General features: G+C 52.3%; 1 protein-coding gene across 5 annotated transcripts in view; it reads left to right on the top strand.

Moving 5' to 3' along the window:
* The window catches only part of PTPRN2 (protein tyrosine phosphatase receptor type N2), a 598,037-nt gene that overhangs the window by 521,295 nt on the left and 52,107 nt on the right, over nucleotides 1-24,635 (top strand). For all 5 annotated transcript variants that reach the window (XM_010804706.4, XM_059886010.1, XM_059886012.1 and 2 more), the window contains one exon: nucleotides 16,590-16,737. In XM_010804706.4, coding sequence (XP_010803008.1) covers nucleotides 16,590-16,737 — 148 coding nt within the window. The remainder of the gene's footprint in view (nucleotides 1-16,589; nucleotides 16,738-24,635) is intronic.

Below are 24,635 nucleotides of genomic sequence, written 5' to 3'. Positions count from 1 at the left end.
CACGTCTGGTGGCCACGGGGAATGCCAGTGACGTGTGTGTTGCCGTGACAGTCGAGGCAGCTGTTGGGAGGGGCCCTGCTGGTTCCCAGTTGGGTTGTGCTGGAGGAGCAGGAAGACTGACATCTGATAATCCTCTGCTTCACCCATCAAACCTTGAGAGCGCGTGGGCGTGTCATTGGGGCAGCTCACGGTATGATTGGCAGCTGAACTGAGGAGAGATGAAAAGTGCGTTTGGTAGTCTTATCTCCAACTTTTCACCCTAAAAAGTGAAAATAATGTCTGATAGATCAACTCTCTTCTCTCTTCCACCTTGAACTCCCCATTTGAAAGCAACTGAACAAAGAACGCTTGTCAACCAACTCCTGGTTATTGTGCTGACGATTAAAGCCTCATCTTTCCCTCTTTCTTTGCTGTATTTTAGCGGCTTCGCCGCTGGTTGGAAGGTCTTGGGGAGGACAGGAGACCGACGTCTGGGCTTCATACCCTCTCGGCAAGTTTGGTTGGGGAGAAGATGCGGGTAAATGCGTGTGTCTTATATTAGCTTTTCCTGTCTTGGTGTCACTTCTGTTCCCCGCTCTCATATTATTGCCGACGAGCGTGTGGCCTGTTGGCTTCAGAAAATTAAAATCCAGACATCGTACTTCCAAATAGACTTTTAGATCGTCTGCAAATACCCCCTAATACTATTCTATAGAGTCCAGCCTTTCCCGTCTGGATATGGGAGAGGAAATTCATGTGTATGTTGCTCTCCTAGCTAACCTTTACTGCACCCACTGGAATTCTTTCTTCCTAAAAACTCCATCAGAAAATTGTAATGAGTACATCACTGGTACAGAACAGAAAAGACTGCTGCTAAGAAAAGCCCTGCTGCTTGGCGATGCGCGAGATGCTGTCTCTGTGTTGCTAGGCAACCCCCCCCTTCCTCTTCCTGAGAGGTTTCCCTGTTAAGCGGTTGCCGTCATCTTTCGAGTGAAAATTGCCTCCTCTCAGCTTTTTCATGTCAGCTAGGTGATGGTGAAGGTGTTGGGTCTCAGAATCTGCTCTTACCATTGTGATTTGAGATTGGCCACTTGAATTTTATAGGTGACCATCTGGTTGGGGAGGTGTGGGCGGATGGCCCTTTAAACATATGGACCTGCTGGTACCCACACAGAAACGTTACTTGCAACTGCTTTTCACGACGATCTTGAGGCAGCACTGCCTGAGTCGCCGAATGACAGTGAAAATGCAGTGATTTCTTCATCGCTCACCTTCTTGTCTGACGTCACCCGTCAGGCCCCCCACCTCATGCTAGAGATGGCAGGGATGTTCTTTGGGAGAATGTTGTCTCCCAGAATTAGTTTCTTCATTGGAAGATCTTTGAGAGTTTGTTATCTTAAAACTGCATTGTCATGATTCTTTTTTTTCCTCTTATTGCCTATCAGCTCTGGAATCCAAGGTTGGTTTCCAACACATTTTGAACATTAATGGAATTTCTGAATAACTCATGGTTGAAAGTATTTTTCATATATCAAAAAGACATGATTGAGGCTGGAATCAAATGCTTATTATCTCATTTAATAAAGACTTAATCTATATTAATAAAAATTTGTTTAAAACTAATATTTGCAGATGCTTTCTTTCCTATTGTCCAAGTAATTTATAAAAAGCGGACAGAGAGGTAGCTACAGCTGGACAGTTTACTTTTCTCGTTAAACTGTTCTGCTCTCTCTTCCCCATCAAAGCCTCAGACATTAACTGTCTGTAAGGGTTACCATTGGCTTCTGCACTAAACCATCTATAGACAAACTCCAACTATCCAAGGAATGAGAGGATTTAATGATTGTTAAAAACGGGGGTTTGCAGTGGATGAGAAACGACTTAGGAGAGTTTAATCTATTCAGAATGATTGGGGCTTCTGCATCTTTCTTGCAGCTTCTCCTAGTTTTCCAGGGCTTTCCATTTATCTATGAAGATGAGTGTATTGTTGGTAGAAATAAGACAGCTTAATAGTAATTTTTTGTTTGATAAACAGCTGTTTCAGGCATTTAAAATGCCATGGGTAGACATCTTAAGCTTTTAAAAGGCAGAAATTAGTAGAAATATAATAAACTTGAATTAATTTTTCTTTAGACTTGTGTTAATGGAAGTAGCTGCAGCCTGGGAGACTGATGTTTAAAATCACCACATTGTCAATTGTGAGGTCTTTTTTTTTTTTTTTTTTTACTGTCTGTAGACCAAAAGTACAAAAAAGAAGAGAAGCTTACAAAAGATACTTGGTGAAGGCAGGTGGTCTGGATGAATAATGTTTCTTTCATTAACATATTTCCCTTATTAACTGTATAATTAATTGTACATAGCCAAGGGAAGCTATGGAAATTGCATTTTGAGATGTATCAAAGCCGCCTTATGCTTCAGACTTCCATGCAATTTACCATTAATGAATCCAGAGATGGGAGCCTCCAGTCTATAATTATTACTTACTATTTGAATGACAAGCAAAGAATTTTATCAGCAGAGTTTTAAATGAAAGGGGATTAGCCGCTAATGTTGAAATTGTTCATCTTATGAAAATAATTTTGAAGAAAATGTTTTAGTGGAGAGGTTTGAGGAAAGCATTTGCCATTAAAATAGCCATTTTCCGATACTCTGTATGAATCTGTCCACGTTTGACAGCAGGGTGCGAATACTTTTGAAAGTGAATGAATATTTTATAAGCTGCAGAGCTGCTCATGCATCCCAGGAATAGATTATGCAATATTCCCAAATATCCCAATGAAGGTGAGAGCGTTGGTAAGCTAGGCAGAGAAAAAAGCAAGGCGGAAAAAAATGAAATTTATGAGAATATTCTGCAAGAAATTGAAATTTGTTTCATAGCATAGAAGTCTGTCCTTCCCTCTGCTGAGTGCTCATTTAAGATAGTCAATATTGTGGAGAACACTGAAAAATGAAGCGCTGAGACCCATTCTTCCCAATGGCTTTCACTGTCGAGGCCGCACGGCTCAGTGTCTCTCGGGGTGACCCCCGTATCCACCGGATGGCTCTGGCCTTGGTGCTGAGGCTGCGTCAGAGGCCGTGGAGCTGGGGCCCCTTCTCCAGGTGGGGCTAGGTGGGTGGGTGCACCCCCCTCGTTCATCAAGTGTTTACTGACCACCTAGGCTGTGCTGGGCTCCACGCCAGGCACTGGGGTGGTGAGGAGTAGAGTGATCAGCCTGAAAACTCATCTTTCATTTCTCTGCGCCGGTTCCTCCCACTGAATCGATAGCCAGTTTATGGCATCACCTGGTTAGAGCCTGGTGTCCTGCGAACAGGAGAACGGCCACACTGGGATTTCCCGAAGCGTGGGAAGGTTGATCTGGGGGGTGGGGCGTGGCTTCTAGGGCCTGTGGCAGACCCCACAAGTGTTCTGGGCGCTCAGGGGTGGTCCTGGAGCCCCGCGGGCTGGAGGAGGCAGCTGGGCCCGGGCGCTGGGTGGTTCCCTGGGAGCCCTGGACCCCTTCCCACGTGGGCCCCGAAGATGGCGAGCCAGCGAGGACAGCTGGTGCAGATGTGTGCTCCAGGCCTTTCTTAGATGTTCTCGTTTTCTCAAAGCCTGGGATCATCTTGGTTTCACTCAAGTGTGTTCGAGTGCACTGGGCCTGTTGGCTACTCCAGGGTGCGCATCTCTTAGAGGAGGCTTTCGTGTCGTCTGGGAACCAGTCCACAATCGGCATGCGGACGGTACTCCTGGACCCATGTGACCTGAAGAGCTGAGCAGTACTTCTGTGCCACCAGGAGAATTTGCTCCCTGGGACGGTGGCCAGTCACCACGTGCTTCCTCAGGGCTGTTCTTGTGTTTGGAGATGCACGCGTGCTCACACACCCTTGTGTGCATTTCAGGAGTTGCCTTATTTGTGTAAGTATATCGACGTATCCCATGGACAGAGGAGCCTGGCAGGCCACAGTTCCTAGGAGCACACGGAGCTGGACCTGACTGAAGCAACTTAGCACAGCACAGCACATCCAAGAATACCAAGTTGGTTTAGTTGTTAGGTTGATTTTGCATATTAAGTTTGGGTTAAGTATTGACTGTTTTCTGTTGGGCAAACTGATCTTCCATGAGATGTTGTAGAACAAAGCTAAGATAAAAATTAGTGTCATCAAATATCTGAGGATTTTGTCTGGGTAACAAAGCATAAAGGCTATTAGAAGTGTCAGGGTTGTTGAGCATTCCGATTTCTACCCAGGTGTTTGACTTCAAGTGGATGTAGACCGAAGTTTTGGTTCTGAGACCAGACCTGTCCTCACTGGTTGAGTGAGGGATCCGGGTTTGCAGACATTTGGGAGGGTGAGGAAGAGCAGGCAGGAGAATGAAATATGCAGAATCTGTATTAACTCGGCCCGAAGCCTCTAGTTAGTTCTGTTAGGGAACCCCCCTAGACCAGCCCCTGAGCCCCTCTCGGAACGCCTGGCTGGTGTCCTCGGTCCTGCCCGGGGCTGGCACGGAACGGGGCATCTTTGTCATCGTGTGCCTCTGCGTGAAGCTCCCGGCTGGCCCTCGCCACTCTCGAATAAGCATCATCTCCCGCTCCCCACCCTCAGCTTTCAAGCTCCCGGCCCTGGCCCCTGGTGCCCCCTCCTGGGCCCCGCCACCCCAGCCTCCTCTCTGGTTCTGGAACCACAGGGCCCATTCCCATCCGGAACGTTCTCCCTCCAGTGACGCCCCGCCGTCCCCGGCAGCCTCGCCTCCCCATCTTTCAGGAGGGACCTGCCTTCCTGGGCTGCTCACCCCCCAGTTGCCTGTTTTAGTCCCCTCACCCCCTGCCGTTGTCTGAAGCTATCTTCTAAATGGTGCTGACCTACTGTGTGTGGTCTTTCTCCAGCTAAAACCCCAGCACCCGAGGACAGAGTCTTTGACCTGCTGGGTCCCCGGAACATACAACACCCCAGCTCCTACGATGCTTTTAATAAAGCTAGTTGAATGAACAAATAAATGGCTAAATCTACCAACACATGAACAAGATTCTGAAATAATACTGCAATTCTCAGCTTCCTCTTCCACAAGTAGAGGCAGAATCCACGTTTCACTCATAATGCCAGGCAAAGCTTTTTTGCCTTCGGTTTAGTTATAAATAGCTGTACATTTATGGAAATATGGTATAATTCTGTTAATATTTTCCACTGCTTATAAGTATTCACCTTTGTATTTTGCCTACGTTCATATAACCTTAATTGTTAAGATGTTAAATAAGATCTTAAGGTTCATACAATTGTTAATTTAAAATTCTTTGAGCTTCTTGAACACGTCAGCCCTGAAAGGCAGGTGAAGTTACTGTTGTTGTTGCTATTACCGCATGGCTCTCGCTCAGCCTCACTGCAGAAGACCTTTGTCACTCTCTCCTACGCACACACCCAAAATTACATGGCTCTAAAGCGCCCAGCGTGAAACAAACTTGGTTGTGTAAAGAGACGTTCTCCTGTTTAGTCAGAAGAGGTGGTGAGGACGAAATATTTATTCTTTAAAGCTTACTGATTAGAACGCTTCTGGAACAGAGCGCGTCTCTTATTAACATTTTCCACCAGGGTTTCAGTTTAAGTCTTCATAAAATTGTGGTTTTCCTTTTCCATAAACCTGTAAAGCAAGGTGAGTGCAGGTCACAGCAGGTTTGACAGGCGCATCGGTTAGTGTGGGAGAGTCTCTCAGGGCATCTCCCACCCGCTCAGCCCTCCGTGGGGACGACCCAGCTGTGAAGCTGGAGGCTTCCTGAGCCTGACCCTGCAGAATTCAGGAAATTCTTGTTATCAGTAAGTGAAAGTGAAGGTCGCTCAGTCGTGTCCGACTCTTTGCGACACCCCGGGCTATAAAGTCCATGGAATTCTCTAGGCCAGAACACTGGAGTGGGTAGCCTATCCCTTCTCCAGGGCATCTTCCCACCCCAGAGATCTAACCCAGATCTCCACATTGCAGGCAGATTCTTTACCAGCTGAGCCCCAAGGGAAGCCCATTATCAGTAAAGAAAGTGAAAAGTGAAAATCGCTCAGTCGTGTCCAACTCTTTGCAACCCTATGGACTATACAGTCCATGGAATTCTCCAGATCAGAATACTGTAGTGGGTAGCCTATCCCTTCTCCAGGGAATCTTCCCACCCCAGAGATCTAACTCAGGTCTCCCACATTGCAGGCAGATTCTTTACCAGCTGAGCCCCAGGGGAAGCCCATTATCAGTAAAGAAAGTGAAAAGTGAAAGTCGCTCAGTTGTGTCCAACTCTTTGTGACACCATGGGCTGTAAAGTCCATGCAGTTCTCCAGGCCAGAACACTGGAGTGGGCAGCCTATCCCTTCTCCAGGGAATCTTCCCACCCCAGAGATCTAACCCAGATCTCCACATTTCAGGGGGATTCTTTACCAGCTGAGCCCCAAGGGAAGCCCATTATCAGTAAAGAAAGTGAAAAGTGAAAGTCGCTCAGTCGTGTCCAACTCTTTGCAACCCCATGCACTATACAGTCCATGGAATTTTCCAGACCAGAATACTGTAGTGGGTAGCCTATCTCTTCTCCAGGGGATCTTCCTGACCCAGGAATAGAACCAGGGTCTCCTGCATTGCAGGTGGGTTCTTTACTAGCTGAGCTATGAGGGAATCCTATGTTATCAGTAAGCCTCCCCGCAATTAAGGACTCTTCTAGATTTAGAATACCAAAACTCAGAATTATAATAAAAATATATTAATTAAACCTTCCAATAAGTGAAGCTCTACAAAATCGAAATTGAACTAAATTCGTGCGCTCTCAACGCTCTGCTTTGCGAGCAGTTGCCTTTTCCTTCTCTTCCAAAAGCACAGCCCTTCTCAGCGCCACACAGGGGCAAAGAACTCATCCTGGGGAGGCTTTCCTGGCAGTACTTTGAAAAAGCACATGGTTTTCTTCAAAGCTTTTGTTTCTTTGTTTTCTTGGTTCCTCAATGTAGTTTATTTTTTCAAGTACAGAAGGAACTTTAGACCAAACAGATAACCCAGGACTCACAGCCCCCAGCCCAGCCCAGCGTCTTCCGTTTCTCCTTTGCTGCCTCTCTGTCCCGGGCTGTTACTTGCTCACCGTCTCGCCTGTATGAGCGTCCGTTGGGGACTTCCTCTTAAAGGTTTTGCATTTGGAACCATGTGAACTTTTCAGCACTGTTTTAACAATTTAACATCCCTACCATCGCAGTCAGGTTGGTCACCACATCAGAACGGGGAGCTCGGTTCTAACTCTCGCTGAGACAGCCTGAGAACAGCTTTCGGGGTCACTGGACCTGCTGAGATTCCATTCCATCTTCACAACAGCTCGGCCTGAGAAACAGAGCTTTCAGGGGGGGACTGGGGGAAACGGCCTTGATTCACATGCATTGGTGAAGCCACCTCTGCTGCACGTGCCTGATGCTTTTCCTGGTCAGCGTCAGGCTTTCGTCCTCTTCCCAACTCGCCAGGATAAGGGAGGCAGACTGCCCCCTGTGAGCTCACGTGCGAATGTCCCCTCCTCAAAAATGCCTCCTCCTCAGCGGTGATACTGAAAGTGTGATAAAAAGAGGAAAGGCCGCAGGAATGGGCTTTCATTCCTCCTTCCTAATTCCTCTCTCCCGATGGGGCTCCCTCAGGCTTTGCACACGCAGCCCAGGGGCTGGATTCCAGGTCATGCTGGCCTTTGCCGAGTGAGCCCCCGCTGCCCGCACAGGGCCACACGCTGAGCCGCCCGGTCTGGGTGCCTGCGTGTCCCTTTTCTCTAGTATGGTGCGTGTGTAGCTGCGCTGCACTTAAAGTTCCCGGTTTGAAGGAGATAAAACGGTGCGTGTGTAACTGTCCGCTGAGACCCTTCGTCCCTCGCCAGGCGAGACTGGGCGGGCGGGGCAGGTGTGAGGACTTGCTGGGGGGAGGGTGCCGGCCGTGTCCGGAGGTTCCAGTGTGGTTATTGTCACTGGAGTCAGATGGCAGTTTGAATACACTTGATTGTATGGTTTGTGATTCCCATTTCAAGCAAACCTTTGCTAAGCTAAGAAACAGCAAAACTACCCTCTGATCACCTAACCATATCTGCCCTTCCTTGAGTTTGAACAGACTACTTTGAATTTCTAATTCCAAATGTCTTAGCCTGCCTGATGCATAATATTAACAAATACCATTTGAAATATGCCAGATGCAGCAGTCTATGCAGACAGGATGCCCGCCTAACCCAGCCGTTTTCTGTGCCCGCATCTGTGTGCATAACCCAGCCGTTCACTGTGCCCGCATCTGTGTGATGTGGGCTGAGCCCAGACAGTTGACCCCACCTCCTTTCTCCTTTCATCTTTCCATGTTCTTTGCTCATGACTTAAACGTCTTCCTTTTAGAGTTCAGATGCTCAGCACACACATCTTCCTTCCGTGCATTAATAGACAGGTGACCCTGTTTATTTTTAAGGGAGAAACGTCATCATCTCCCCAAATGGCAGCAGAAGCAGCTCCGTCCTTGCTGTTAAAAGCCTGCATCTGATTCCATCTGATTTTAAAGCACCAGCCTTCGGGTCCTCTCACAAGGAAAGAAAACGTAAACGATGTAATCTTATTGTAACAAACGGTCTTATTGCTATCATGGGCACCCATACCAGCTTCCCAGGTGGCCCAGTGGGAAAGAGTCCGCCTGACAATGCAGGAGATGTGGGTTTGATCCCTGGGTCGGGAAGATCCCCTGAAGAAGGAGATGGCAGCCCACTCCAGTCTCCTTGCCCAGAGAATCCCATGGAGAGATGAGCCTGGCGGGCTACAGTCCAGGGGGTCACAGAGTCGGGCATGACTGAGCACACATGCAGAACAGCATAGGCACCCATGTAGAGTAGAGAACAGAGACAAAGCTTTCCGAGTAATAACTGGATCTTCCAAAACCTGCACCTCCTTTATGACACCCTCTCCTCAGTGGCAGAAGCTTGTTCCCGGCAGTGTCACTGTGAAATGGACTTTCACTGGGACAGCCTCTACTGGTTTCATGTCTGAAGAGCCACAGAGGTCTCCAGAGATCTGTGCAGACGTGGTTTTGTGCTGACGTGAGTGGTTTCTGTGTGTCCTGATCCAGTGAACCGGATCTTAGAGTTTGCTAGATTTTAGCAATGGTCCGCCCTCCTTATGAGTTCCAGTTTTTTGTGTTAAAAGCTTATTTTCATTTTTATCTTTAGTAAGTCCCCTTTCCCCTCTCAGGGTGTCACCCTCTCGTTGCTAGTGGTACATGCGTGCGTGCTCGGTCGCTCAGTCGTGTCTGACTCTTTGCAACCCCAGGGACTGTCACCCGCCAGGCTCCTCCGTGCATGGGATTCTCCAGGCAAGAATACTGGAGAGGGTTGCCACTCCCTTCTCCAGGGGATCTTCGCCAACCCAGGATCAAACCCATGAATCCTGCAACCTCTGCATTGGTAAATGGATTCTTTACCACTGAACCACCTGGGAAACCCCTTTGGTAGTGGTCAGAAATGCCAGAGTAACATCATTTCTGTGACTTCACAGAACTCAAACTGCACTGTTCACCCAGGCTCTCGTGACCACTCCACGTGAGTTTGGTCGAGCACCTTGGCAGCCAGTATCTGCCAGGATCCCAGCTCTGTGGGCTGGATTCAGACCAACTCGCACAGATCTCCAGCCTGGTCCTCCCAGCATTCAGAGGTGGGCAGCAACACTCCTGCAGCACAGAGGACGGCCTGGGGGCCAGGGAGCCGGGTGCCCGTGGCTCTCCTTGGAGCAGTCACAGTCCAAAGCCCTTGAGACCACAGATGCTGGCTTGTTTTGTTCTTGTTCAATTGCTAAGTCACGCCCAACTCTTTGTGACCCTCATGGACAGAAGCACACCAGGCTTCTCTGTCCTTCACTCTCCCAGAGTCTGCTCAAACTCATGTCCATTGCATCAGCGATGCCATCCAACCATCTCATCCTCTGTCATCTTCTTCTTCTCCTACCCTCAGTCTTTCCCAGCACCAGGGTCTTTTCCAATGAGTTGGCTCTTTGCATCAGGTGGTCAAAATAGTGCAGCTTCAGCATCAGTCCTTCCGATGGATATTCTGTTTCATGAGGAAAGTGCTGGTTTGTTGCTGTTTGACGAAGACAAATCGAGCTAGTCATGTGGTGGTGAAGTAGATGATTTCAGTGACTGGGATTCTTTCCTTGTGACCCTGGAGATGACCCTTGATGCCAGCACTGGTAAAACAGTGCTGGTGAAACAGTCCAGATCCCGACACGATCCGAGGTGCCAGGTCACAGTCCCACTTGGCATCACCAGCTCTTTCCACCCAGAGGTCGGCAGCTCAGCTTCACATCTCTACACTGGCATTTCCAGTGGCGCCTCAAGGCTGGCTCACGACACCTCCATCTGAACCCAGGGATAAGAAGCATGCAGTGGGGAGGAGCTTGAGGGTCCTGCCTGATCCGTGCTGTGAGGAGGCGGTGGGCTTGTTAGAGGGACCACCATCCCTGGTGAATTGGAAGCAGCATCGAAACCATGACCAACGAGCTTGGTGATGCTGCTGCTCGCCTCTTTAGTAGCGTCAGGAGGCTGACCACAGACAAGGCGGCTTCACAGCAACAACTCTACTGTGATCCCGCCTCCTGTGCTCAGGCCGCAGTTGGCAGCTGCTGTCCGTGGAGACTTAACATACTGTATTTCATTAGAGGATGGTACTGTCCCCAGAACACTGTAGTCACAGAATATGGAAGAGACATGAGATATTCTCTCATGAGAAACACCATCTTTTCCATCTGTATATAGTTTATAGTCACAAAGTATAATTCATATATTAACTCACTCAAGCCCCAGCACTACCTTAGAAATATGTACTAGAATTCCCGTTTTTGCATAGCAGTATATGAAGGGTAAGTAAAATTAGATGGTTTGCCCAAAAAGTCTGTGTGGGGACCAAACCCTTTTGTTTATTACATTATTAAGAAGTTTTCTGAAATCAAGCTCACTGCCTTCTCTGTTTTATTGAAGTTGCCTTCCTATTGGAAAACTCCCTTAGGCATTCACAAAGGCTCTGAGAGTGATGGTAAAATTAACTTCCCAAAGATACAAAAATGTGCCTGTGATTATTTTCTTAATATGTTCCTGTGATTATTAACAAAACTCTTTTATACTCCAGAGCATCCCAAAGCTCCATATTCCTAGGAATCACTTTCTTGACCTGAAGTAGTTGACAATTTGATCAGAAAACCATGCAAAAAACCCTGGGGTGATATTAACAAGTTAAGGACATACGTCTCCACATTATAATGCAGTAATTTTTGTCCCAAAGGTTCGGGATTCTGAGTAAATTGATTCTATTAAATGTGGAAGCCAGCTGGTTCGTCCAACATATGGAGAGTGTGTCCTGAAAAGTCATCTCGTGGCACGTGGTCCTCATGGCCCAGAAACTGTTGGTCGTTTTCCTACCCAAGCAGTCTAATCATGTGGGCCAGAAAAGGGCACGCGAGCTCGGGAACTGGAAGGTTAAAGTCAGAAATACAAGGAAGTTAAAGAGGAACGCCTTAGATTGAGTCAGTATCTCATGAACTGGGTCCTGTGAAAGCCGTCCCCATGGTAGCATCATGTGGTCAAGGCTCAAGAGGTCATTGTCAGCTGGGTTGACTGCAAATGTAGAAAACCCGTATTCTGAAAGCTCAAGACTTTTTTCCATGAATGGTTTGATCTGGGGATTATCTTCTATGCAAGTGCTTCAAACCTAGGCTCTTGGAAAGTACAATTCAAGAAGATTTTAGAAACCTTCGCACTCGGGACTTACCTGAACTCAGCCGGAGTGACGTTCCCGATAGACCCAGGCTTTTGGGAACACAATTCCCGTAAGCCCAGAGCCCGCCAGAACCCATGTCCAGGGGAGAGTACTGAGCAATTCTTCAGGATTAAAGACTTGCTTCCAAAGGTCCCTTACGAACTACGTAGCTGTCTTAACTCAACTATCTAAGCTCTTCAAGTTGAGCCAACGGGTGCTGAGCCCTGACTGTGCACTTGACTGGGGTCTTCCAAGTGGTGGGGGATCTCCCTCACTTGACCAGCCCTGCTCCAGTGCTGGTGACTCATGCTCTGCTCTGCTCTGTGTACCCAGAGCTTCCTCTGTGGGGGCGATGGTGTTGGTGTAGGACAGGTCCCTACGCCCCAGGAGCTCACAACCCATGGGGAAGACAGGCTCCTTACACTGGGACTGCGCACAGCACATCCCGAACGAGGCTGCTCACCCAGGGCACGAGGTCCACAGAAGTGACCCACAGAGACACCACAGACCTGGATGCTGAAGGGGGTTAAGATCAAACAGTGGGGGAGACTGGGAGAAGACCTTTCTGAACTCTGGCCATGCCTGAAAACCTGTGAGACCTTGAGATTGTCACAGGAACATTCGACATGAATTGTATGGATGTTCCTTGGGTAACTCAGAAAGGAAGAAGGCAGCAGGAAATATTTAATGAAACATTCCAAATTCCTTATGGTACTTTGGGGGGCGGTTCTTCCAAGTTTTAGATTTGATGGCAAAAATTTTGGATTGCCAGTTATCAATATACAATATACAACTTAAGTAATACAAATTACTTCAATTTGTGATGCTGGAGAAGACTCTTGAGAGTCCCTTGCACCAGTCCTTGGATTGGTGCAGAGAGATCAAACCAATCAATCCTAAAGGAAAGCAATTCATTGGAAGGACTGATGCTGAAGCTGAAGCTCCAATACTCTGGCCACCTGATGGGAGGAGCCAACTCGTTGGAAAAGACCCTGATGCTGGGAAAGATTGAAGGCGGGAGGAGAAGAGGGAGGCAGGAGATGAGACGGTTAGATAGTATCACTGACCCAATGGACGTGAATGAGCAAACTCTGGGAGATGGTGGTGCAGGAGGAAGCCTGACGTGCTGCAGTCCACGGGGCTGCAAAGAGCTGGACGTGACTTAGCAACTGAAAAACAGCATCCAGGTTTCCAGATTATGTCAGTCACTCAACAAATACTGACTCTGTGCTAAGTGCATGCAGCATTGGCCCCAGCCTGGAACAGGCGATCTCACAAGAGGATGGAGGGTCTGGCACCCACAAAGCAGAAGGGATTCACATCACAGAGACTCAGGTTTTGCAATAGTGAGTATCTGATGTGGGGAGCGGGTTGTGGGAAAGGAAGATCAGGGCGGGGACGGGCCTGAAGGAGAAGGTGGCGTCTGCACAGACCTGGACGTCTGGGTGGATTCGTGGCAGAATCGGCGTGAAGTGTTGAGAATGACCGTGACGGGGGACGAGTTCAAGTAGGGAAGTGTTCTTGCTGGGCTGGCGTGGCAGGTTGGTAGCATGAAGTCTGGACAGAGCACATGCTGTCGGGGCACCGGTGGCGGCATTTGGAGCAGGTGGTATTGTGACCACAGTCCCGCCTGTGCAGGAACCGGAAGGAGGCCTGAGGCGGGAAGCGGAGGAGGCGGCAGGATGGTGCGTCTGGAAGACCCTCGTCTCAGCATCGTTTCAGCTCAAGTGAGAAAACCCCGTAGTACTGATGTCGTCCAAGGCCTAGGCAGCAGCTATCAGGACAGAGAAGCAATAGCAACATGAAAAAGCAGCTCACGCACGTGCCAAGGACGGTGGCAGTTACCGCAGCCTTGCAGCTTCGCTCTGGGCGGGGGGCCATCAGCGGCTTCTGTTTCACTCTGCTTCCCTCACTTTCTGTCCTGTCCTACTTGTGCTGTTTATGGAATAAAAAGGTACCGCTTTTTTTAAACTAGGCCATCCTGCCATACCCATTACCCCACACACACACATACAGGCACGCACACGTTAAATGAAAGTATTTTAAACGTCAGCTTTTGGAACACCTACGGTCTGGGGGAGGAGCACGCGGAGTGTTTAAATTTCCCGTTCACTTACCTAGTTATTCCAGGAGGCAACTGTGTCCGGGGAGGCACCCCTCCACCTGTTATCACACCCTTGAAAAGAAGGGCCCTCGTGGTATTAAGTCACGGTGGCAGGTTTTGTTTTTGTGTAAAACTCATTCTTTTGCGACCAAAGCCTAGCTTCCCCACAGACAACGTGAAACTCACTCCCATGTCTCAGAAGAAAAGCATCTAATCCACAAGCGTAGGGAGCGACGGCTCCTCAGACGCGGATGGGAATTATGTCCATTTATCACGGTGACCGACGCTCTGTAAAGGTGTAACAGAGAAGCACCGCTGCTCGGAACAGATCAACTGAGACGACCGGAGCAGGACGAGCACAGCTGACCGCGGCAGTGCACGCCGAGAGGAGGAAAGCTTTGTCTCGGTGTTTGCGTTTCTTTTACTCATTTTTCTTTCTGGCTGTGCTCAGGCTCTCCCAGTTGCAGGAGCCAGGGCCCCTCACCGCGGTCGCTTCTGTGGCAGAGCGCGGGCTCTGGGGCGCACCGGGGCAGTAGTTGGGGTTCGTGGGCTCGAGTGTGAGGCCCCTTTTGCAGACAACATTTGAGATTGGATTAAACCTTCCAAGGCTCATCAGTTTAGAATCCATCATGTTTTATTGAAAGAAGCTCATTTGGGGCTTCCCTGATTGCTCAAGCAGTGAAGAATCTGCCTGCAATGCAGGAGAGCCTGGTTGAATCCCTGGGTCAGGAAGATGCCCTGGAGAAGGAAATGCAACCCATTCCACTATTATCACCTGGAGAACCCCATGGACAGAGGAGCCTGGTGGGCCACGTACAGTCCATGGGGTCACAAAGTCAGACACAACGGAGACTTACTGTTAGAGGAGAGAACCAGCAAGTCTCCGTATAGCTTACTGCTAGAAAACAACAGTTCTCAGAAAGAAGCTCATTCTTCCCTGATGGGCTTCATGAACAGCATTTTCCAAAGAAAAGTGAGGATCCCGGATCATTTTGCCAGGAACCATTTTATGCCCACAAGTAAGACTGTACGTTAACCAGTCTTGGGAAAAGTAACCCCAGAAGCACTGAGACCATACACTTACCCAGAACTACCCTCCTTCCTGGGAACCTCCACACACACCGTGTTTAAGGCTAGGTAATAAGCTGGTCAGTATTTACACAGATTTAAGTACGGTGTCGTGCAAAAATGCCATCCTTTTTAGAGTAACTGGTACAAAAAATATGTATGTGATGTTCCATGATGATTGTCCCCAAAGAAAGCAGTGTGTGGTTTACATTTTCTGGACTGTGCCCTAAAGTTGCTGCTTTAAAGATGTTTCATTTTGCTGTGTGGTCATATTTGAAAACCCAGAAGCAAGACGTTAGAAGATGAGACTTTCCTTTGGGCCCAATCAGACCACCTGGGTCAGTCCTTTGAAATTCCTGAAACCCAAGGGCCGTGTCGGGGAGTGGGCTTAGAACTGCTGTGGTGTTTCTTTTCCTCACGAGGGTGAGCTACGGAGGTTCACGGTCTGTCCCTGAAAAGGGTTCATGGTCACAGTTCTTTGTCATCTGCACGAAAGGCCATCTGCTGGTCCCCTAAGCGGCTGTAGCAGGGGATCGAGGGACATGTGATAATCACCCAGGGCCCGTTACTGGCCCTCCCGGAGCCACAGGCCAGGGGCACCTCAGCTGGGCCAGGCAACCGGGAGCGTGACCCCTCCCCTGGAGCAGCACCCTCGGGCACCCAGCCTCCACACCCCGCTTCAGCGTGCACTCACTGATACACCCACCAGTCGGACCAGCATGGACAGGGTCGGTGTTTGTTAAGTGAATAATACAAAGCCGTTCAGGCCAGCTGTACTCCGCATTTTACTGAGAGGTGTGAGGTCTCAGCCCGACCGTCTGGTGGGCTTCCTTCCTTTGCACGTGCCCGTCTGTCCCCTGGGGTGGGTGCCGATAAGGCGGGGCAGTCAAGGGCAGTGATGGTCACTGGAGTGGTGGTTGCTGGACTGAGCAGACGAAGGGGCCGACAGAGGGGTCAGGGTGGGCGTGGAAGAGGTGTAAATCTTGGCCGGACATTGGAGTGCCTGACCAGGGACCTGGCTCCGTGTGTGCATGTGTGCACGTGTGTGTGTGCACATGTGTATGTGTTTCACTTTGCTGTGTGGACATATTTGAAAACCACAAGCAAGACGTTAGAAGATGAGACTTTCCTTTGGGCCCAATAAAACCACCTGGGTCGGTCCTTTGAGATTCTTTTCCTTAAAACCGCGGTCATCTCTGGACTAAACAGATCAGTAAGGCGAGTGAACAGACCAGCTCCGGAGTCTGTGGAGGGAATGTTCAGGAGGCCAGTTTGCCTGTCCACCTGTCCTGTGTCCCTGCCCACAGGCAGGTGCCTGGAAAAATTAAGATCAGAGCAGATGAAGGTCAGACATTTGGTTTGTGTTTGGGGTTTTGTTTTTTAACACTGACGGCCACGTAACACTGTGCCGATCAGAGCAAACTGCATCCCCCTGGTGGGTTCAGAGAAGCCGGCCTGTCGTAAGGAAAACGACTTCTGTGCAGAGGCGGGAGCAAGGTCAGCAGCCCCAGCGAGGATTTGGCGCGGGCTCCCTGCCCTGCGACGCGAAACACACGCCCCCCAACGTCTGCTTCGCGCTCCGCCCCTTCCCCGCAGCGGTGCCAGCCCGCCCCGCCCGGTCCACGCAGCTGGAGCGTGGGCTCTGCCCAGGGCCGCCCCGGGGCCCACGCCCCGCAGGTGGACCTGCTGACGCTTGCTCTCTGTTCCAGGCCTACATGGAGGACCACCTGAAGAACAAGAACCGCTTGGAGAAGGAGTGGGAGGCGCTGTGTGCCTACCAGGCCGAGCCCAGCAGCTCGCTCGTGGCCCAGAGGGAAGAGAACCTGCCGAAGAACCGCTGCCCTGCGGTGCTGACCTGTACGTACCGCCCGGCTCCGGGGGGCGGGGGCGGCCCGGCGGTGCTCTCCTGTACACACCGCCCGCTCTGGGGGCGGCGGGGAGGGGCTGCGCCCGCCCCGCTCCAGGGTCTCCTCTAGGGCTCGTGGGGCTCCAGAGCCCTCCCTCCTCCGTATCTACCCGCTCTGCCGACATCGGTCGTTTCACTTTTTTATTTTTTTGGCGTAGAGTTGATTTACAACGTTGCGTTCGTTTCAGGTGTACAGCAGAGTGATTCAGTGACGCACACACCTCTGTTCTTTTTCAGATTCTTTTCACTTACAGGTCATTACCGAATATTGAGTATAGTTCCCCGTGCTGCACAGTAGGAGCTTGTTGAGTATCTGTTTTATATATTGAAGTGTGTGTGTGTTGATCCCAAACTCCTGTCATCCCTTCCCCGCCTCCCCTTTGGTACCAACCATCAGTTTGTTTTCTGTGTCCCTGTGTCCCTTCCTGTTTTGTAAATAAGTTCATTTGTGTTGAATTTTGGATTCCGTGCCTGGCGCCCTGCGAGCCCCACCCGGTCCTGGAGGCACGGCGGTGGGGGTGGGCACAGGTAGATGCCAGCAAGCTCAGGCTGTGCTGCTGCTGTTGCTGTGGACTCGGGGCTTGGTTCCAAACGCCTGGAGCCTCGTCCTCCCCTCTCCTGGGGATCACATCATCGCCCTTGGACTCTCAGGGCTATGGGGTCAGTGAGGCAGTCTCGCAGGCCGGGCAGGCTGTGCAAGGAACAGACAGGTCTCCCCAGCATTGCTGGGCACCTGCTGCCTGGCAGGAGTCGCTGCCAAGAGAGGGGACACGGGGAGATGCCAGCCCTCCGTCTCCCTGACATTGTGTGAGCTGACAGGCGACTGCAGGGGCAGAGGCCCCCAGGGGCGTGAAGGGATATGCGGTGAGGGCTGAATGTGTGTCTCCCCACCCGGCCATTCCTGCCTTCCGTCACTATCTGGAGATGCTCCAGCCTCCCATGTTCCAGCAGGTTCCAGGCTGGGGCTGGTGGCGGGGGTGGGGGGGGGGCTCTGTTATTAATACACACCCCCTGTGGGGGTGGGAGTCCGACGTGTGTTGTGAGCAGTGTCTGATGTAAGTGCCAGCTTCACGTGATGAGTGACTTGTGCGCGTGGAGTGACTTTGTGGCGGAGGGCAGGAGGGATTCAGGCAGACTTCAGACGTGACAGCACGTACTTTGTGGGCTGACGTGTCCCAGGGCTCAGCAAAGCCCCTCAGGTCTCAGAGGGAAGACCAGCACCCTCGCGAGGACACAGCCTGCATCCTGCGCTGGGAGCCAGGGGGCCAGGCGGTGTCACCCAAAGGCAGGAGCCCAGCTCCTGCTGCCCATCTGCCTGGGGGATGCCGTGGCCGACACTCTGGCTTGTGGGCAACGGCAGCGACTCACTCCCGGCTCACAGGACAGGAGGAGCCAAGACACGCACCTGTGTGGCTTTGGACCCGAGCCCGGAATGACACCCTCCTGTGAAAATCTTAACACGCTTCTAGGTGTAAGGTTTTTCTAACACTTTAGTTGGTGTTCAGACCAGTTCTGTGATGTCTGAAGGGCTTTTCCCTAAAGAGCTCTAAAAATAGGGGCCATTGCAATTTGTGTTTTATATTTAGAAGGAAAGCCAATAACAAACAGATATTTAAGTACCTGCTGTGCACCAAGAAATATCAACATATCAGTAACCTCAGATAATGCAGATGACACCACCCTTATGGCAGAAAGCAAAGAAGAACTAAAGAGTCTCTTGATGAAAGTGAAAGAGGAGAGTGAAAAAGTTGGCTTAAAGCTCAACATTTATGGCATCTGGCTAAGATCATGGCATCCAGTCCCATCACCTCATGGCAAATAGATGGGGAAACAGTGGAAACAGTTACAGATTTTATCTTTTTGGGCTCCAAAATCACTGCAGATGGTGACTGCAGCCATGAAATTAAAAGACGCTTACTCCTTGGAAGAGAAGTTATGACCAACCTAGACAGCATATTAAAAAGGAGAGACATTACTCCAGGAGTTGGTGATGGACAGGGAGGCCTGGCGTGCTGAAGTACGTGGGGTCACAAAGAGTCAGACATGACTGAGCGACTGAACTGCATTGAGCACCGAGGACTGCTGGCCAACAGCGATGTCCGGTCAACCACGCTCAGCCCTTGTCCTCAGGGAGGATCTGGGTGGGGGATTCCAATTGCACCCCAGATGAGTAGCCGTGTGGGGCAGATGGTCAGCCTGTGTGGAAGCCTCTGGTTTCCTTGGTTGTTGGGGCTGCAAGATAAACACTCAAGTTCAAAGGCTCTTCCCCAAGCGCCCTCCTGCAGCGCCAGCCAGAAGGAGACAGGTTCCGGGCCATACGCCCTGCAGCCGGAGGGTCCACAGGCCGGGGCCTCAGGGACGCAGGACAGCCTGTTTTCAGCCTCCAGCGGGGGTGGGGGGCCAACCCCAAGGGGACCAGGGCCCTAGAAGCCCTCGGACCAGAGCCTCGGGCCTGCCGCCTGCACGTGGGCTGGAGCCAGGGCTCCACAAGGACGTGCTTTCTTGGCCGGACTCCGGCATGGGGCGCGAGCCAGAAGCCACCGTTCCTGACCATGTGGCCATCACAGAGCCTGGTCTCAGAGACAGGCGGGTGGACAGAGCCTCCCCAGACGCGTGGGTCTCGTCCCGCACATGCGTCCCTGGCTCGGTCCTCCACGCTCCCGCCTTCTCAGCTTTCAGAAGGAGACCCGGTGGTCAGGTCTCGGCCTGCAGCCTCCCCGAGCAGGACCCCAGGGCGATGGCGTGCATTAAACTCCTGGTGGTCTCACCAGACTCCACCAAGGAGAACGGCTGCTTCTTGAGATCTGCTTCGTGTTGTCCGACTGTTCCCTCCACACGTGCAGCGATGTCCGTGGTGGAGCAGAGCGTGTAGACAGGGTGGGCCTCCACGCACCCTGGCGCCTGAAGCCAATGTTGACACCACGTGGGTGTCAGGGTGCTCATTACAGCGTCATGTGTCAGACACCCTCCCCAACAACCACATCCACCCTCCGCCCAGGAGACAGGAGTGCTTCTGGGCTTCCGCCATGCTCCCCGATGGGCACGGCTAGGGCACCCACCTGGACCCGCCCAGGGCCGTGTGCGGGCCCCACCCTTCCACCCCATCCATGTCTCTTGGTCGCCTGCCCGCCTGATACCTCCCCGCCCCCCACGCCCCGCCCACACTGGCTCCGGTCCAGCTGAGGCTGGGGCACCCGCTGCGTCCCCATCAGCAGGCTGGTGGGAAGTTCAAAGTGGCCGGACCAGCAACTTTCCCATCCCTGACAGCCCGAAGGTTCTAGCTGCAAACAAATTGTCTTTCAAAGAAGAAGGCAGATTTACAAGATGTTGGCTGGTGCTGTGCTGGGTCCTGTTATATAGTTCAGAAGTTTAAAGAATTTAAAATGCTTTAAAGTGCCTTTTTTTTTGCATTTTTAAAAGAATTATGCAATATTCCCTCATATTCCTGTTCTTTACAAGCTAAGGACAAGAATATGATGCTATGGTGGTATGCCATCTTAAAGTCTGTGATTCTGACTCATAATAGCAAGAGAGAGACATGGAGGTCCGGGGGTACTTAGCGATGAAACCGGAGAGGTCAAGTTGAGGACGCAGACACGGAGGATGGACAGAAGGTCCATGAAGCCGTGTCTCGAGCTGTGGCCTTTAGGGTGTTGCTGCTGACGGGCTCACAGCTGCGTCCACGGCCTTACCTGGCAGACGGGGCAGGGGAGGGTCTGAGCGACTCCCTCCTGGCTCTTTCTGGGAGCCGCATCACACGTGGCACCAGCTTCAGCCGTGTGTGACGAAAAGGACGGTGGCCGGCTGATCATGTCGCGTGCCATCCCCGAGCTCCCGGACCTGCCCCCAATGCCTCCCCAGCCTGCCCCCCACCCCTCCCAGGCCTGCCCCTGACACCACCCAGGCCTGCCCCCCACCCCGCCTGGGCCTCCTCCATCCCTCCCCGGCCTGCCTCCCACCCCTCCCTGGCCTGCCCCCCACACCGCCCGGGCCTGCCCCCCGCCCTGCCTGGGCCTCCTCCACCCCTCCCCGGCCTGCCTCCCACCCCACCCGGGCCTGCCCCCAACCCTTCCCCGGCCTGCCCCCCACCCCTCCCCAGCCTGCCCCCCACTCCTCCCAGGCCTCCTCCACCCCTCCCCGGCCTGACTCCCACCCTGCCTGGGCCTGCCCCCACCCCTCCCGGGCCTGCCCCCGACCCCGCCCGGCCTCCCCCACCTGACAGATGAAGGGGCTGGGATTCGAGTCTGTCTGTGTGCCCTGTGATGACGAACACCCTGCATGTTTCTGTGGACTCATCTGAGACTCTCGTGTCAGGAAAGTGAGCAAGACTTCACACTTCCATGGACTGAACATCTAAAATACACCCACAGCCGCCGTCCTGACAAAGCACCACTTCCCTCAAAACACACAGAAAATTTCTTTCCAAGCAAACCTTGGGCTGACGCTTTTCCCCACTCTGAGCAGGATCTCCGCGGTGAACATCCTGGTGTGGTCACGTTGGAGTGACCGGCTTTGCCTGTAGTGATCAGTCGTGGGAAATTCTCCTGAATCTGACAGCAAGCTGGATTTCTTCTCGTGTGAGGAAGCTGCCCAAGAAAGCAGCGCGTCCAGAGAAATTCCTGACCCACTGTCTTTTCTTCACCCCCCCTTTTATGGCCTCAGAACGAGCTGAGTAACTGCCTCCAGACGGGGGAGGCCGTGGATACGTTGGTGCCGAAAAGGAAATCCCGCAGCAGTGTGTGGGCTTCTTCCTTCGCAGAGGCTGGGCTGCCTGGGACTGAACAGTTTCTAAGGGAAGCAGAGGAGAGGCTAAGGCCGTGTTCCAGACGCTACCAGACCTCCTCGTGGAGCTAAGCCCTGCAGGGCCAGAGCCTCTGGAGTCAGGGCCCGGGGCTGAGGGCACAACACTCCAGAGCCCTCCAGAGCAGAGGGGCTGCTTGGCGGGCTGGGGCCCATGCTGACCGTCTGCACAGTTCAGCCACCCAGGTCCAGCTTCTGCCTCCTGTTCACTCCCTTCCTGGAAGCTGGACCACTGGACATGTGAGACGTCCAACCTCCTGTGGCCTGGTGTCTGCACGTCTCACCTCTCACAACCGAGGCTGCACAGAGTCTCAGCTTCAGGGGGACTCGGGGGCTCGGAGAGACCCGGGACCTCGGGGAGCGCCAGACCTGGGCCCTCTCCTGGATGCGTGCTGGTTCCCTCACCCCGAGCAGCCAATCACAGCCTTCAGAGGGCCACGCCGGGCTGTGTTTCCTCCACCGAGATGTTCCCAGTGTCCGTTCAGCGTGTGATGGGCTCCTCACAGGGCCCAGCCCTCATCTGTCCATCCTGACTCAGCACTGAACTCTGCATTCACTTCCGATAAACGCACCCTTGTTCAAAGCCTAGGGGAGCTCGACACCCGCTCATCACGGTGCCTCCTTGTCGGTGTTTGCTCTCCATGTGGTTTATAAGCATGTTTCAGATTATTTCGAGTCACTGATGATATCATATTCAAGGAGATGAATGCAGAGCGCTGCCTCCCAAGGCACGGACCCGGAAGGACCATGCCCATGGCTGCTCCCCGCGTGACCCCGGCCCGCCTGCCGCCGCCCTGCAGCCCTGACACACCTGCACAGCAGAAAGGCCACGTGTGCAACGTCCCCTTCACACTGCCACCCGAGAACCTGGAGCCAGAGGTGAGCCAGGGCGTCAGGGGCGACAAGGGTTGTCCCCCGTCCTCCTGACCCCAGGGGGCTCCTGGCCACCCAGTCCCGCGGGTGCTTTGCAAAGAACGCCGGCTTGGCATCATTTTCCCCACCCTTTTTATTACAAAAGTTTTCAGATCCTCAGGTTGAAGTGATAATTTGATGATCGCCTACATCCCCACGGGCCAGACTCCACATGGCTGCCACTCAGTTTTGTGATCTGGCTGTTTTACTTCATTGTTGGCTGAACTATTTCAAAGTGGGTTTTATGTGTCTAAATGGTTTAGCCTGTGTCTCCTAAAGTAAAGACCTTCTCCTACGTAACTATGACCCCATCGTTATAGCTGACAACAGTGGTTACCTGCAGATGGTGACTGCAGCCACGAAATAAAAAGACGCTTGCTCCTTGAAAGAAGAGTTATGCCCAACCTAGACAGCATATTAAAAAGCAGAGACATCACTTTGCCAACAAAGGTCCGTCTAGTCAAAGCTATGGTTTTTCCAGTAATCAGGTATGGATGTGAGAGTTGGACTATAAAGAAAGCTGAGCACCGAAGAATTGATGCTTTTGAACTGTGGTGTTGGAGAAGACACTTGAGAGTCCCTTGGACTGCAAGGAGGTCCAACCAGTCCCTTCTAAAGGAGATCAGTCCTGGGTGTTCATTGGAAGGACTGATGCTAAAGCTGAAACTCCAATACTTTGGCCACCTGATGTAAAGAACTGACTCCTTGGAAAAGACCCTGATGCTGGGAAAGACTGAAGGTAGGAGGAGAAGGGGACAACAGAGGATGAGATGGTTGCATGGCATCACCGATTCAATGAACATGAGTTTGAGTAAACTCCAGGAGTTGGTGATGGACAGGGAAGCCTGGCGTGCTGCAGTCCATGGGGTCGCAAAGAGGCGGCCACGACTGAGCGACTGAACTGAACTGAGTGGTTACCTGCTTAGACTTCCAGGAGGTCAGCGTTTAGCAGGAGGGTCAGACTGCCAGCTGTACTCCCGTTTCTGACCCTCCTCCCCTCCCCTCCCCTCCCCTCCCTCCTCCTCCTTCTTACCCCCTCTTCTCGCTGCTCACTTCAGTTAGAGTTCTTAGCGGACTGAGGTGTCAGGAGCCATCAGGTTGACGGCCGTCTCCGTCAGCCTCGGGCCTGATCTCGGCCCTGGGTGAGGGGCATGCCACCCGCACCGCCCCGGGCCTGTGACAGGCAGCAGACACCCCAGATCGCAGAGTCACTTTGCTCTTGAGAGGGAGCCTGAGTCTGACGGGTCCCGCTCGGTCCCCCTGCCCGTGCGGCAGCAGACCACCAGCCCCAGGACCCACGTCCTGCCCCCGGGGCCCATGCGGGTGCCGCCTTCGCGACAACGTGAAGGGGGAGTTGCAGATGAGCCTGAGGTTTGCTCATCAGCTGACCTTAACTTAGGGAGAGGGGCCTGGGTTTTCCAGACAGGCCCAGGGTCATCACCAGGGTCCTTGGCGTGGAGGAGGGAAGCCAGGCTGGTTGGGGTGATGCGGTGAAGAGGGACGGTCCTGGCCAGGATCCTGGGAGCAGCTGGAGGCTGGAACCCGGAGAACTACCTTGATTCAGACTCACCCCAGGCTTCTGGGCAGAAGGACAAGCATAAACGGGCAGTGTTGAAGGGCTAGGTCTGTGGACACGGGTTCTGCTGGTCCTGCCCCCTCGCTTAGCTGGGCTCTGCCCCCGACCCCGCCCTCTGCCGCAGCTCTCCCAGAGCATCGTGAACATGTTTCTGTGTGAAAAGCCACACCGTCGATACAGCCAGCCGCCTTTCTGGTGGAGATGAAGACGCGGAGAAGCACAGTCGCCTCCTCACTGCTCAGGCCCATGTTGGTGGACCTCCTGGCCTAAAAGAACAAGTAACCGGACTGTTTGTTTAGGCTTCAGCATCTGCTGGGGTCGGGAAGATCCCCTGAGAAGGAAATGCAACCCACTCCAGTGTTCTTGCCTGGAGAATCCCATGGATGGAGGAACCTGGAGGGCTACAGTCCACGGGGTCGCAAAAAGTCGGACACGACTGAGTGACTTGCACACCAGGAGGACCAATTATCTGCTGCAGCTGCGTCAAGCACCGGGGGCCTCGGGGGCTTCTGGGCCATGTCCCCTCATGCCCGATCTCCTTCAGGTGTCAACCTAAACTGC

This window comes from Bos taurus, chromosome 4, assembly GCF_002263795.3.
Source record: "Bos taurus isolate L1 Dominette 01449 registration number 42190680 breed Hereford chromosome 4, ARS-UCD2.0, whole genome shotgun sequence".
In the NCBI taxonomy this organism is placed as follows: domain Eukaryota; kingdom Metazoa; phylum Chordata; class Mammalia; order Artiodactyla; family Bovidae; genus Bos; species Bos taurus.
Note: the sequence above shows the minus strand (reverse complement) of the source record. Positions and strands in the feature narration are given on the sequence as shown.